Here is a 15,146-nt window from a genome sequence, read left to right on the forward strand (position 1 = left end):
ATAAAGCCAGACATTGGGCTCCACTATTAATTTTTAGTACTTCTCTCTCTTCTGTTGTTCAACTTTCCCACTTTCTCTGCAGTGCTTCCCTAGCATTTAATTTTTGCCTGTGTCTAACTTTGGCTTGTCTCCTGTGGTTCTTTCTATATCGGTATTACTCATAATGTGCTCTCTAGACCACCTATATCAGTGTTGCTTGAGATACTTGTTACAAATGAAGGGTTCTGAGTCTTACTCCCAGGCTTTACTGAATCAGCATTTCTGGACATGGGACACAGGAGCCTGCTTTTTTAACAAGCTTCCCAGATAATTTTTAGACGAACTAAAGTTCAAGAGCCAGTTCTACATTACTATTTTGCTGTTTCTGCTCCCACCCAATATTTTCCGGTTTAAATTCCTGCAAGAAGGAATCCAACTAGCTCAGCTCATCTTTTTATGCCGTAGGTCATGGGTAAGCCTATGGATTGGCCTCCTTTTTGGTCAGTAGTGGCAGGGCAGGGGATGTTAGGAATCTTCATAAGGTTGAACCTCAACAGAGACTATGATGAGAGGGAGGTATTCCCCAGAAGGTGGCCAGAGAAGGGAGAGCAGGCATTCTGAAGCTTTGCTGAATGGGGTGTGTATCTCCTTTCTTGGTGACTTGGAAATATGGGAGGACATTTTTGAAATTTATTTGGGGCCCTGAATTAATATATTTATTCTAGATGTTTATCTATGCTATTTGGATTTTCTATAAAAGAAGGCTGTATCAGGCATTTCATTTAAATTTTGCTTCTCCCAATCTACATGAAATTTTAAAGGCATGTTATTAATTGGTCTTCCATTCAAGACAACTCAGAATACAGAAATGTCATGGCATACCTAACTCTTTTAATCTATAGAGAAGCATCTGCTATTTTGATCATCTCTTCCTTATTTGAAAATGTTCCCCATCTCCCAAACTGTTGGTTTGATCAGACTACTCAGTTGCCCCGTGAGTATTTTAATTGATTTGTATTCTTTGACAGAAAAGTCACTGGTTATTTATTTTTTATTTTTTAAATTTTTTTGGCTGCATTGGATCTTTGTTGCTGTGCGTGGGCTTTCTCTAGTTGTGGCAAGCAGGGGCTACTCTTCGTTGCAGTGCGTGGGCTTCTCATTGCAGTGGCTTCTCCTGTTGTGGAGCACGGGCTCTAGGTGCGCAGGCTTCAGTAGTTGTGGCACATCTGCTCAGTAGTTGTGGCTTGCGGGCTTTAGAGCGCAGGCTCAGTAGTTGTGGCGCCCAGGATTAGTTGCTCCGCGTCATGTGGGATCTTCCTGGACCAGGGCTCAAACCCATGTCCCCTGCATTGGCAGGCAGATTCTTAACCACTGTGCCACCAGGGAAGTCCCGTCACTGGTTATTGACTAAGGTAAACGATGATGTGTTCCTTTCTTAGTTAAATTATATTATCTTATTGTACAAAGTCTAATGCTGTCAAATAAAAATGTGTGATAGATTGGCTTGAGTTTGTTCATTCTTTGCTCAGAATGGATGTCATCGTTGCTACTAGTGTATTCCAATAGCTACAAGAAATGTAGCTTCTTTTTAATTGGAGTATTCCCTTTTAGAATTTTAATGTTTCCTTTTGTCTATCATCTTGGATAATAAATCATCCTAGAATATAAATATATCTCCTTTATACTGCCAGTTTTTTCTCTCCGTGAAATTTCCTCAAATTTCATAGAGGGTGTATTCCAAAAGTTCCGTAGTAAAAGGGTATATAGAATTCCTTTCAAATGGAGGAATTGAGGTATGATTCTCCTCTGTATTAAATCCTGAGGTTCTGAATGGCATAAAGAATAGTTCACACAGGACAAGTGAACACTGAATGACATAGAATATTTATTTCCAGCACTCGGCTTGGAACCTTTAAATTTTAGATCTTCAGGGGAGGTGTAGTAGGTTTTAGACATAGTTTTCTCCCTTCTTATGGCAACATAACAGTTGAAAGGTGGATTGGGAAGTACAACCATCTTGGAAGCCTTGGGCTTCTAGATGTTGAGTTTTCTCAAAGGAGAAAACTAAGGGTGAGTGAACCTTAGGAGGAGGTTCACTAGCTATACTTTTTTTTTTTTTTTTTTTTTTTTGGTGTACAGGGGCCTCTCACTGTGGCCTCTCCCGTTGCGGAGCACAGGCCCCAGACGCGCAGGCTCAGCGCCCATGGCTCACGGGCCTAGCCACTCCTCGGCATGTGGGATCTTCCTGGACCGGGGCACGAACCCATGTCTCCTGCATTGGCAGGTGGACTCTCAACTACTGCGCCACCAGGGAAGCCCTAGCTATACTTCTTTTAAGTAACACACCACCAAGATTAAAATAACATTAGACTGAGACAGTGACTTCCCTACCTTATTGGGGCCAAGAAACAACTTTTTGAGAGGAGTTATGCTAGTTAACTGACAACAGTTAAGGGCTAAGTTACACACAGAGCAATAGAGAACCAGTCAATCACTTTTACTTATTTCAGTATACTCTTAACTATTTGGGGTACTAGAAGTTAAGAGTTAACTAGCTAGCTTTTATTGCATCATCTCAGCCAAAACTGTTCTCATAATTACATGAAGCATTATGCTCAAATATTTGATTGCTGCTAATAAACAATATAAATCATCACTTCAAAATAAATTGTTTGTACTTATTTTTACTTACTAATGTGACTTTCCCAGAAATTATTCACTTGAGGAAACAAAGTTTCTTGATAAGGGAAAAGCAGGTTGTTTAAAAAAAGATACTTTTTTCAATACAGTTTATTAGAAGTTGGATTATTCTTATAAAACCATGTATTACATGGTGGTTATATTGACAGACCTGTCTTCATAAGCTTATGTAACCCATAATGTAATGTAAAAACTTTATTTTTAGGGACAATAGTTGGTTTTGTTTTTGTTCCTCTTTTGTATTGCTGGTAATTAAAAGCAAAATTGGTTAGGAAATAACATTTAAAATTTACTTAAATCATTGAGGCTTAAAGAAAAGTAGATTTGATTACAGTATGAGAGAAACTCTAAAAGGATGTTTTAAGTACTTTAAAGGACTTGAATGTTTCATTTCTCATTGTGTCTAACAGAATATCCTTGTAAAACTTGAATCTTACATTTTAAAATAATGAGAATGAATAGAATAAATCTTTGCCTAGCAGTTTTGTTAGAGTCAGGGTTTGGTAGTCATAATGGAAGAGAGATAGAGAAGGAGTTTAATACTTTTCTAAGACCGGAAAGAAAATAAAGAGGGTAAAAGAGAACGTGGGTATTGAGAGAGAGAGAGACAGAGATTAGGAGGATCTGAGATACAATTAACTGAGCTGGGAATGGAGAAAGCTGAAAATGGAAAAACTTTAGATTAGGCATTGGGGTTACTGGGGAGAGGGGAGGTATATAAACCTAACTGTGGCTTTTTGGAGATATTTACAAATTTATTGTTCGTAACTTGGGGAGTACCTGAAATTGCTTCCCTATTGGTAACATTTCTATTAGATGAGGTTTGCTGTTTCCCACATGGGCATTTCTGGATTTCTGAAAACTCTTTCATTGTCTAGGACTTTAAATGTTATAGTGCTTGTAGTGTTTATGCTTCTTGAGGCATCTTAGCATTTCCTACCAACTAAGCACATCAAGGTCATAAGAAACTTGTCTCTGTTTCTTCTATCCCCTCCAAAACCAGACGAATGTTAACTTATTTCTGAATTATTTGAAACCAACAAAACCTACTTTATTTGTATATGGTGGGCACCTAAAAACAATTTGAGTTGAAAAGTCTTCAGGAGCCAAACACAGTAGTGTTGGACTATATCATAAACCTGTACTGCTATATTCTTCTTAAGCCATGTATACATACAGTCTACCTTGACACTACATATGGTTAGAGCTTCTGTTTGGACATAATTGAAAAAAGTGGAATAGAACTTCATAAAAACTGTGTCACTTTAGTGTCCTCTCAGCCTTTCAGGCTTTAAGTGCCTCTTCAGCCTACCAGCTTTATCAAAGACTCCTGTCCCAGAAAAGGGATTTTTGGTGTAGGGTATCTTCAGATCAGCTTTTATTATATTGCTGATTCATTAAGCAATATTGAGCATATACTACAATACTGAACAACAAACTACTTGCCAATTACTGAGGATACAAAGATGAAGAAGTTCTTGTTCTCTAGGAGCCTGCCATCTAGTTGCATTGTTAAGTACATAAACAGATCATTATAACAAAATGTATAAACTCGGTGAGTATAATGATAGAGATGTGCTTAGAATATTCTGGAAGCATAAAGAAAGGACTTCTAATCCATTGTCTAAGACTGCATTGTCCAGTACAGCAGCCTGTAGCTACATTTGACTGTTCAGATTTTAAATTAATTAAAATTATTAATAAATGAAGTTGAAATTTTAGTTCCTCAATCATACTGGTCACATTTCATTGCTCAGTAGCTACATGTAGCTAGTGACTACTGTATTGACAGCACAGATGTAGGATATTTTCATAATTGTAGAAAGCTTTTTAGAATAGTATTGTTTAAGGAATCAAGATTGTCAAAAGGAGGTGACACAAGAGCTGAGGCTTAAAAGTTGAGTACAGGCTAGCCAGGAAAGGGTTTGATGGGGTAGGATAAAACAGTCTAGGTGGAAGTAGGGTAGCCAACCATCCCAATTTGTCTAGTCCGAGGAGTTTGTTGGGATGTGAGATTTTCAGAGCTAAAACTGGAACAGTCCAGGGAAAACTGGGACACTTGTTCACCCAAGGTAGAAGAGACTTTATGAACAAACACACTAAATCAAGAGAAAAGCATCATATGTACAGGAACTTAAAGTTGTTTGGTATTGTAAGAACATAAAAATTAATGGGAGTGGTTGGAAATGTGGCTGCAGAAGTAAGCAGGGGCCAGATGCAGGACTTGCAGGTGATAGTGAAACATGATCTTGGGACTTCCCTGGCAGTTCAGTAGTTAAGGCTCCACGCTTCCACTGCAGGGGGTGCGTCCGATCCCTCATGGGGGAACTAAGATCCCACATGCTGCGTGGCGTGGCCAAAAAAAAAGAAACATGATCTTGTAGGGATGAAAAGCCATGGAAGGATTTTAAGCTGGGGAGTATCAAGATTTTGTTCAGTTTTGCCTTTTAAGTAGATCTGACTGCATTTATGTGGAAGATGGATTTGAGGGAACAAGTTTGGAGGCAGATCTGTTAGGAGACTTGAAAGTAATAGAGGTAAGAGATGTTAGAAATCCTAACTAAGGAAGTATAGTAAGGAGGAGGGGAAGAGGTAGATTTCATAAGTATTTATGAGGTATAATTAATAGGACTTGGTGTTTGATTGAAGACAGAGTAGGGAGTCAAGGATGTGCCAAGGTTTCTAGCATAGATGCTTTTCTATACCTTTCTTTTCATGTCTCAGTGGTAGTCCTTTCCCCCCTCTACTTGGTTTTACGCCTGTTTACCTTCTAGTCATCCCAATCTTCAAACACCCAATTTTGAACAGTCTTATTACATTTTAAGAGGGCTGCTCAGGTAGAAGAGCTCTAGCCCCCGAGATACACCTTAGTTCCACCCCATTTTGTTCATTTTCTTCCATATATCTTCATAATCCCCACTTTCTCCTGCCTGTATCCTTTCCTCCCAGGGAAAACAAACTGGATAGGAACGATTTAGGACAAAGAAGCATATATTCGTCTCACTGTACATTGTTTGGAAACTACACTCCAGTCTGCGGTTCCTATAGGCCTGTTCTTCCTTCCTTTCCTTTAACTGCCTGAACTTGCAGCCCTCACACCAGTTTCATATATTCCGATTGTATATTTTTTATTTTAGAGGGTATTATATTTTAATTTCAAAATCTTCCTGTGAGGGTGAGGATTTGTGTGTGTTTTGTTCATTCATTTATCCCTAGTGCTCAGAAAAGTGCTCAGCATTTAGTAGGTAATCAATAAGTACTTGTTGAGTGAATTGATCCTGGTGATAAAAATGCATAATCAAAGAAAGCAGTAGCATAGTATATATAGAGATCATTGGGTTGGGAGTTGGGAAACTTGGATTCTCGTCCTGGCTTTGGCATAAAATACCTGTGTGGTCTCTGAGAAGTCACTTCTCCTTTGCTGGGCCTCAGTTTCTTCATAAGTACAATAAAGTCCCTTACGTTGATGGAATACAGTAAATAAGGTCATTAATGTACAACTGAGACTTCTTTAGCGGTTTAGGTTCTGTGTATATAACAATTTTCTTGAAATATATATCAAATTTCCTAGCTTTCCAAGTGACTTAACTATGAAACTATGCTTATTTTTAGATTGATTTGACTGTAATATGAAAGAACCTGAATCTTAAATTCATCTTAATTGGCTTTTAATTTTTAGACTCCATGCTCTCTTAAAGAAACTGAAAGAGGGGGAAGAAAATCATAACAGATGGGTAATTAATACTTGAAACCTAAGTACAGACATTATGGTTATACTTCCTTTTGATGTAATGTAAGAGTATATCTTAATGTACAGAGTCCAGACTCTTAAAGTTTAAATTAAACTTTAAACATTTTTATTTATTTAATTTGAACTATTTTGGTGGCCTGCTGCATTTGAATTTTCTGTTAGTACAAAGTATACAGTATTCCATGTATTCAGCTTATCTTATTAAGTGATACTGAGACAGAAGTGCTATTATAGTCATCAGGCAGTGACAGTTTAACATCTGCTTTGCGCTCAGCGCTGTGTATATTAACCAGTTCATTAATACTTTGCAGAGCGTCAAGAAGAGAAACTGAAGAATAATAACAGAGATCTATCAATGGTAAGAGTCCTAAATATAACTTCATGATAAACCACATGTTTTTCAGCAAAAGACCCTGATTTTCATCAAGTACACTGCACTTACCTTTTCAGAAATTTATAGTTATGCAGGCTATAAATAATATCATGGTTGTTCCTGGACCAAATAGAAGTGAAAATATGCTACTGGACTGAAGCTTCGTGTTAGTAATATGAATAGCTTTTTTTTTAGGCTCTCTCGAAGTCATAATTTGTCCCTTTCACACAGTTTTTATTAGCTTCCCCCTTACGTTTTCAAATGAAGTAGCTTATTTTCTTTTTCTTCCTCATGTTATTGCAGAATCTTTGCCTTTATGGTGACCTGGTAATCCCAAATAGGAGTTGGAGCATCATAGATGGCCTTTATTGTGGCCTTTATTCTTTAAGAGGCCTTTTGATCTGAGGGTCAGGCATATCATAAAGTGTAAGGAAAAGTGATTTTATTAGCCATTTACTCATTATTTATAAGGAGTAGAGTTCAAGCATGTCTTTCTGAGGTGTAGGTAGGCTAATTATATGGCTTGACTTATTTTTCTACTTAATTTCTGTATATTCAACAGAGGACATCTAAACTGCGTAACAGTTGTCTTTTGCTTACCAAGAGACCTTTGCTGTATTATTTTATCTTCTGTTTCTTGAAATTCTTATTAGGAAAGATTATAATTTAGAAGTGCATTTTTTTTGAAAATAGCTTTTCTGTTGTTGCAATTATTACACGTTCATGAGACCAAATTTGGAAACTGCAGAAAGAAGAGATAAAAATTGCTGATAAACTGTTAATCTTATATCTTTATGATCTTTTATTTGTTTATACTTTTATGGCACATGTAATTAAGAAAGAAGTTAGCTGCAAGAAACAAAATGCTTAATAATGGCTTAAACATATAAAATTTTTTTCACTTGCTCAAGAGGTACAGAGGTTGGTAGTCCTGGGCTGCTGTGGCAGCACAGTAATGTCACTGAGGACTCAGGTTAACCTTCCTTAGCTTATGGTTGTTTGGTTGTTTGATGGTGCTTTACTGTCAGGCATTATGTTCTTCATTCCAGGCAAGAAGTACGGGCAAAAGGCCTAAAGGGATGCTAGCCAAGTTTGTCCCTTTTAAAAGTTCTGGTTGGTACTTAACATCTCATTGGCCAGAGTTGGGTCATATGACCACCCCAATACTATTCATCAGAAGCTGGCAAGGAGAAGAGGCCTTGGAGGTGGAGGGTGGGTTAGCCAATAAACAGCTTTTTGCCAAGGAGCATCTTTTAAAAACGATGTAAACCAAAACGTTTGGGGTGTGCTTTAGTGGTGGTTTTTCTCTAGTGTAAAATAACAATTCGTTGGTTTCCTTTCAGGTTCGAATGAAATCCATGTTTGCAATTGGCTTTTGTTTTACTGCCCTAATGGGAATGTTTAATTCTATGTGAGTAGCCTTTTATATGGTTTTATCTAAATATTGCTCTATGTGTGTGTATATGTGAACAATTAGCTTTTTTGGTAATATGTTGATATTTCAAATTTACAGAAGAGTTACAAGAATAGTACATTGATTAACCAGATTCACAATTGTTAACGTTTTGCCTCATTTGCTTTCCTTTTTTCTCTGTTTCTCCATATCATATATGTACTCATTCATACATTATTTGTATATTTTTTCTGAATCATTCAAGAGTTTGTTGTAGGCTTCATGCCCCTTTACCCATAACTACTAAAGTGTGTATTTCCTAAGAACATGGACATTCTCTTACTTAACCTCAATCCAGTTATCAAAATCAAGGGAAATTTAATTTTGATGGAATACAATTATATGATAAGTTTTCACCCTCTTAATATTGAAGATATCTTATATGTAAGGCAAAGACTAAGGTTTTATGGGTCCTCTAAAAAGAATTTAATATGTCTCCTGGGTTTTTAAGTTCCTTACTAACAAACTTCTTCAAAATGAAGGTAGTCGTACAGAGATGTTTTGACTCTTAAAATAGAGTCTTAACAACTATAATCTTGTTTAATAATAAGGTAGGTTACTGTTGTCTAAACTAGCATATAGCAGGCCTGAGTAATTGTGGGACTGCTTTTGACAGAACCTGGGAAAATATCCAGAGATGACAAGCTGTCATTTCTTACCTTTCAGAGCTCTCCTGAACTATCCCACGCATTTTCCTCACCCACTCTTTTCCTTCCCTTTCTCCTACTCTTCCTCCCCTACTTCATTTCTACCTGTCTGTCTCTCTCTCCTTGTACCCACACCCCGCCCCACCTCCAGTTGTTCTTCTCTTCCCACCTGTCAAGGGCCTACTTTGTGCCAGGCATTGTGCTAGGTATCAGAATATAACAAATAAGATGTGTTCCCTGCCCTCAGTAATATCAAAATTTTATAGAAAGAAAGGACAAACGAATCAATACATTGATGGATGTTACAATAGATGTGTGTGTGTGTGAAATATAGTAGGGGGGAAAAAGGAGAGTGGTTATTTTTACTTAGGTGAGGCACCAAAGGGAATGTCCAAAATGATTTTAATACAGAATTTCCACTTAACTAGTGATTACTAAAATCATAGACCTTTACTGCTGAAAAGGACCTTTGGAAGATTAAATAACTTGCCCAAGGTCTCTAGAAGTCTCATAGTTTCTAACTTATAACTCTAAACTCAGTATCCTTTTTTCACTGCTATGCTTTCTCTCATTTCTTGGGTATATATCACCGTGGATTACCAGGCAAACCAAACACTGAAAGATTTTGTAGTTAACTAGTAAACTTCATTGGTATAACTCAAATACTCAAATATTCTTTAATTTGTCACATTCTGGACAGTATAGAGCTAGCTAAGTACTCATCTATATTTTAAAAATATAATGCCTAACATCTTATTTTTCTCATACTTCTGATTTTTAAAATAATATTTTCATAGGTTAGTGATGTGTGTATGTAGAGCTATTCTTACTGGTCTTGGCTTTATTGTGTGATACCTACAATAAATTTGAATCACTGCTTTGCTTGAAGTTCAGCATTTGATTGTATTCCTTAGTCTTATGTACAGGTGGGTTCTAATGAAATAGGCTGATTAAGAAAGAACTGTGGGGAATATAGCCAATATTTTATAATAACTCTAAATGGAGTATAATCTTTAAAAACTGTGAATCACTATGTTGTACACCAGGAACTTATTTAATATTGTAAAACTTACGTATAGGGACTTCCCTGATGGTCCAGTGGTTAAGACTCCACGCTTCCAATGCAAGGGGTGCAGGTTCACTCCCTGGTCAGGGAACAAAGATCCCACATGCCACACAGCACGGCCAATAAATAAATAAATAAATAAACATTTAAAAACAAACAAACAAAAAAAAAACTTACGTATACCTGAATTTTTAAAAAAAGAAAAGGAAGAAAGAATGGTGGCCATTTCTACCAGTGGTAATGCTGCCTTATATTCATGTGGTTCCCTTTCTTAATGTTATTTGTGAACATATCGTGGTATGAACGGCTGCTCTATGGGAAGGGCATCTGATTCAAATATATTTTTCTCCCAATGCCATATTTTTCCCCTCAAGTGTAACCTTTTATTACATTTCTTTCTGTAATCATTGAAGTAATAAATTCTTACTGGAAAAATTTCAATAATATATAAATGTATAAAATATAAAGTAAAGATCACTTTGCCTTCCTCAAATGAGTACGTGTCCTTTCAAGATTTGTACTTCTCTCCGTATACAAACATTTAGATATTTGTATGTATTAATTTTTATACCCCAAAATGGTTGTTTTGTAACCTGCTGTAGTTACCTGTGATAATTTTTTAAATGCAGTATGTGTAACTCTTGCATAATCATTTTTAGAGGATTTTTTTTTAATTTAAAAAAATTTTTTTTTATTTTTATTTTTTTGGCTGCGTTGGGTCTTCATTGCTGCATGCAGGCTAGGATTTTTTAAATTATTTATTTATTTATTTGGTGGCACCAGGTCTTAGTTGTGGCTCATGGGCTCCTTGGTTGTGGCATGTGAACTCTTAGTTGCAGCATGCATATGGGATCTAGTTCCCTGACCAGGGATCAAACCCGGACCCCCTGCATTGGGGGGGCAGAGTCTTAACCACTGTACCACCAGGGAAGTCCCATCTTGCATAATCATTTTTAATGTCTGTCAATATTCCATTGAATGGATGTACCCTAACTTATATAATCTTCTATTAATCTTCACACAGAATTTTCACAGGTAGTATGTACACTAGTGTATACTTATTTTTTCCTCAGGCATATCCTAGAAGTATTGCTTAGGTGAAATTTTTCTTTTTGGCCTTGCCGCACAGCATGCGGGATCTTAGTTTCCCCGACCAGGGATCGAACCCGCAACCCCGTGCGGTGGAAGCGCGGAGTCTTAACCACTGGACTGTCAGGGAATTCCCGTAGAAAGGTTTTTATTAATTTATATTTTTCGGTTATTGCCCTCAGTACTTGTGAGTGGTTCTTTCTTCATATATTTGTCATCACTGGGAATTATGTATCTGTTTAATATTTGCAAATCTAATAGCTAAAAATAATATTTCTTTTAAAATTTGCATTTCTTGTGAGATGTAGCATCTTTTCATATACTTATTATGTTTATCTATTTCTAAATTTCTAGTTCATGTTCTTTCCCTTATTTTCTTTTTATAAGATTTTTTTATTTATTGAGACTATTAAGCTCTCTTTTTGAGATATATGGGCAATGTTAATTTTTATGTCAAATCTGTTACTCTTTTCTGTTATATAAATAGTGCCTTTCTCATACCAGATTATATAAATTTGTTTCTACTTTTTATTTTTTATATTTAAATTTTGTTTCATCTGTAATTGTTTTTGGTGGTTAGTTTCCAACTTTACCAAGTACTTAGCTATTGTTAATACCAGGTAGGGAACAAATAATATATTTTCCCTGATGATTTGAAATGACTAGTTTATGATATATCAGGTAGCTTCCCAAAGCTTATATAGTAGATCTTTTTTTTTTTTTTTTTTTTTTTTTTTTCTGTACGTGGGCCTCTCACTGTTGTGTCCTCTCCCGTTGTGGAGCACAGGCTCCTGATGCACAGGCTCAGAGGCCATGACTCACAGGCCCAGCCGCTCCGCGGCATGTGGGATCTTAACGGACCGGGGCACGAACCCGTGTCCCCTGCATTGGCAGGCGGACTCTCAACCACTGCGCCACCAGGGAAGCCCTATGTAGTAGATCTTAACCAGGAGTGCGCATCAGAACCAAAGTTTAAAAAGAAAAAGATTTTCTTATACTAGTAATACACAAGTACTTCTAAAAAATTCAAACAGTATAATGTAGAATAAAAAGTGAAAGTGAAACCAAATGAGTTGAAAACTTATGTCCACACAGAAACTTGCACACAGATGTTTATTGCAGCTTGATAATTGCCAAAACTTGGAAGCAACCAAGATGTTCTTCAGTTGGTAAATGGATAAACTGTGGAACATCCAGACAGTGGAGTGTTATTCATTGCTAAAAAGAAATGGGCTATTGGCCATGCAAAGACTTGGAGAAACCTTAAATGCATATTACTAAGTGAAAGAAATCAACCTGAAAAGGCTACGTACTATATGATTACAACTATATGACATTCTAGAAAGGGCAAAGCTCTGGAGACAGTTAAAAGGTCAGTGGTTGCCAGGGATTAGGTGTGAGGGAGGGATGAATAAGCAGAGCACAGAGGATTTTTTAGTGTAAAACTATTCTGTGTGATACTTAATGGTGATACATGTTGCTATACATTTATTAAAACCCAAGAGTGAACCCTAATGTAAACTGTGGACTTTGGGTGATGATGAGGTACCATTGCAGGTTCATCAGTTGGCAATTATGAATAATGCTTCCATAAACATCTGTGTGCAGGTTTTTTTGTGAACATGTTTTTAACTCCTTTGGATAGATACCAAGGAGCATGGTTGCTGAATGGTATTCATGTTTTTTTTCTGGTCTTTGTGCTCAGACCAGAAATTTAAATATATATATATATATATATGTGTATATATATATATATATATATGTATATATATTTCTTATGCCTAGGACTGTGAGCACCTAGAAGTTAAAGAATGTATCTCTATTTTTATAAGCTGGTATGTGACATTAAAAGTCTAGTACATTTTTTTTGGTGAGCAAATTCCAAGTTTTATTTCACATATATTGAAAAGCAGACATTTCAGATCTGATGTTCAGAATATCCAATCTATAAGGTTCAATGCTATCTTCATATCCTCAGATAAAACGTCATTGTTCATGTGACATGACAGTCCAGACAATAGCTGGGATTGAAACTGAATGCACCCCTTTCTTTTTCTTTTCATTAAAAATATTAGCAAATAATAATTTAATCAAAATTTAATCATATTTGTATGTATGGATTTTAAATTTAAATGGGAAAAAAAGGAAAAAAAGGTATAGAAAAAAAAGCCCACCATCCCTTAGCAGTTCTAAACAAAAGTAATGTGGGTGTCAGTTATTACAGTCTAGTACATATTTTGAGTGTATTGAACAATCACTATTCATTTTTCACATAATTTCTCTTAGTTTCACCTTGATCATCTGTTTATTATAGAATGGAATACATTATCTCTAATATCCATTTTAGTCTTACAATTGTTGATAAGAAAAAAGCCTCAAGTTAGACTAAGATGGGAAGGACTTGAGCTCCAGATTGCCAGAGTAGCAACAAGAGGCACCAAATCCAGCTATTTATTTGTCTTTGGCTTCTCTTCTGGATCGTTTCCATAAAACTGAAACATTAAATCTTAGAAGTGATCTTAAAAGTCATTTTAACACATTACTTCTGTGTCAATACGGAAATCTCTCCAATAATACCTCTAGCAGATAATTTTCCATTATTTTTAATCATTTTCAACGATGAGGAGCTTGATGTTTTCTGAGATAATATAGTTTTACCGAGTAGTATTTAGGGTTTGAAAGTGGTTCCTTTTACTGGACCAAAATATGCCTGCTTGTTCTGTTCATGAGCAGTGGTCCTGCCCTCTGGAACTGCAGAGAGTAAGTTCACTTAAAGAAATAATCTACCTATAAGCTATCTCTCTCTTTGCACCTTTTTCTTTCTCTCCCTAACTCTTTTCATTATTAGGCTACAGACTAGTAATGGTGTCTATTCTTAGCTATTCCTATGGAAAGCCTCTAATCTCCTGGAAAAATTAATTTGAAGGGGTTTTTTCCTTCATATTTGTGGCTGGTTTAAGGTCTCATTCGTACTAAATGTTCATTTTCACATAAATGAATAACTCACTTATAGGACATGAAAGGTTTTCTCTCTTCTTATTCTTTTAAAGCTTTTTTCCAGCTTTACTGAGATATATAATGACATATAATATAGAACATTGTGTACATTTAAGGTGTACAGAGTGATAATTTGATACACATACATATTGCAAAATGATTACCACAATAAGGTCAGTTAGCAAATCCTTCATCTCACATAAATATCATTTTGTTGTGTTGGCAGTGAGAACAATTAAGACTTACTCTCTTAGCTTTCAAGCATATAATACAGTATTAACTATAATTACTATGCTGTACATTAGAAGCCCAGAGCTTATTCATCTTAAAACTGGAAGTTTGTACCCTTTGACCAGCATCTCCCCATTTCCCTCAACCCCCATCCTCTGGCAACCACCAATCTAATTTTGTTTCCATGAGTTCAGCTGTTTTAGATTCCACATATAAGTGATGTCATACAGTATTTGTCTTTCTCTGTCAGACTTGTATACAGTATATATATCACATTTTCTTTATCCGTTCATCTGTCGGTGGACACTTAGGTTGTTTCCGTATCTTGGTTATTATGAATAATACTGCAATGACATGGGAGTACAGATCTCTTTGAGACAGTAGTTTATTTCAATTCCTTTGGCTAAATAACTAGAAATGGGATTTCTGGATCATGTGGTAGTTCTACTTTTAATTTTTTGAGGAACATCCATATTGTTTTTCATAGTAGCTGTACCAATTTACATTCCCAGCAATAGTGCCCAGGGGTTCCCTTTTCTCCACATCCTTGCCAGCATTTGTTATCTCTTGTCCTTTTGATAATAGTCATTCTAACACGCATGAGGTGAAATCTCATTGTGGTTTTGATTTGTATTTCCCTGATGGTTAATAATGTTGACCACCTTTTCATGTACTTCTTGGCCATTTGTATGTCTTGCTTGGAAAAATATCTATTCAGATCCTCTGCCCACTTTTTAATTGGATTATTTGGTGTTTTTTGTTTTGCTATTGAGTTGTACAAATTCCTTATATATCTTGGATGTTAACCCCTTATCAGATATATAGTCTGCAAATATTTTCTCCCATTTCATAGTTTGCCT

The 15,146-nt window shown here is 36.1% G+C and overlaps 1 protein-coding gene across 3 annotated transcripts in view; it reads left to right on the top strand.

Moving 5' to 3' along the window:
• TMCO1 (transmembrane and coiled-coil domains 1) overlaps nt 1–15,146 on the top strand; it is a 46,480-nt gene that overhangs the window by 14,817 nt on the left and 16,517 nt on the right. For all 3 annotated transcript variants that reach the window (XM_082648875.1, XM_082648877.1, XM_082648876.1), the window contains 2 exons: nt 6,742–6,788; nt 8,147–8,214. In XM_082648875.1, coding sequence (XP_082505001.1) covers nt 6,742–6,788; nt 8,147–8,214 — 115 coding nt within the window. The remainder of the gene's footprint in view (nt 1–6,741; nt 6,789–8,146; nt 8,215–15,146) is intronic.

The sequence above is a fragment of the Grampus griseus genome, assembly GCF_964374135.1.
Source record: "Grampus griseus genome assembly, chromosome: 1".
Taxonomy (NCBI): domain Eukaryota; kingdom Metazoa; phylum Chordata; class Mammalia; order Artiodactyla; family Delphinidae; genus Grampus; species Grampus griseus.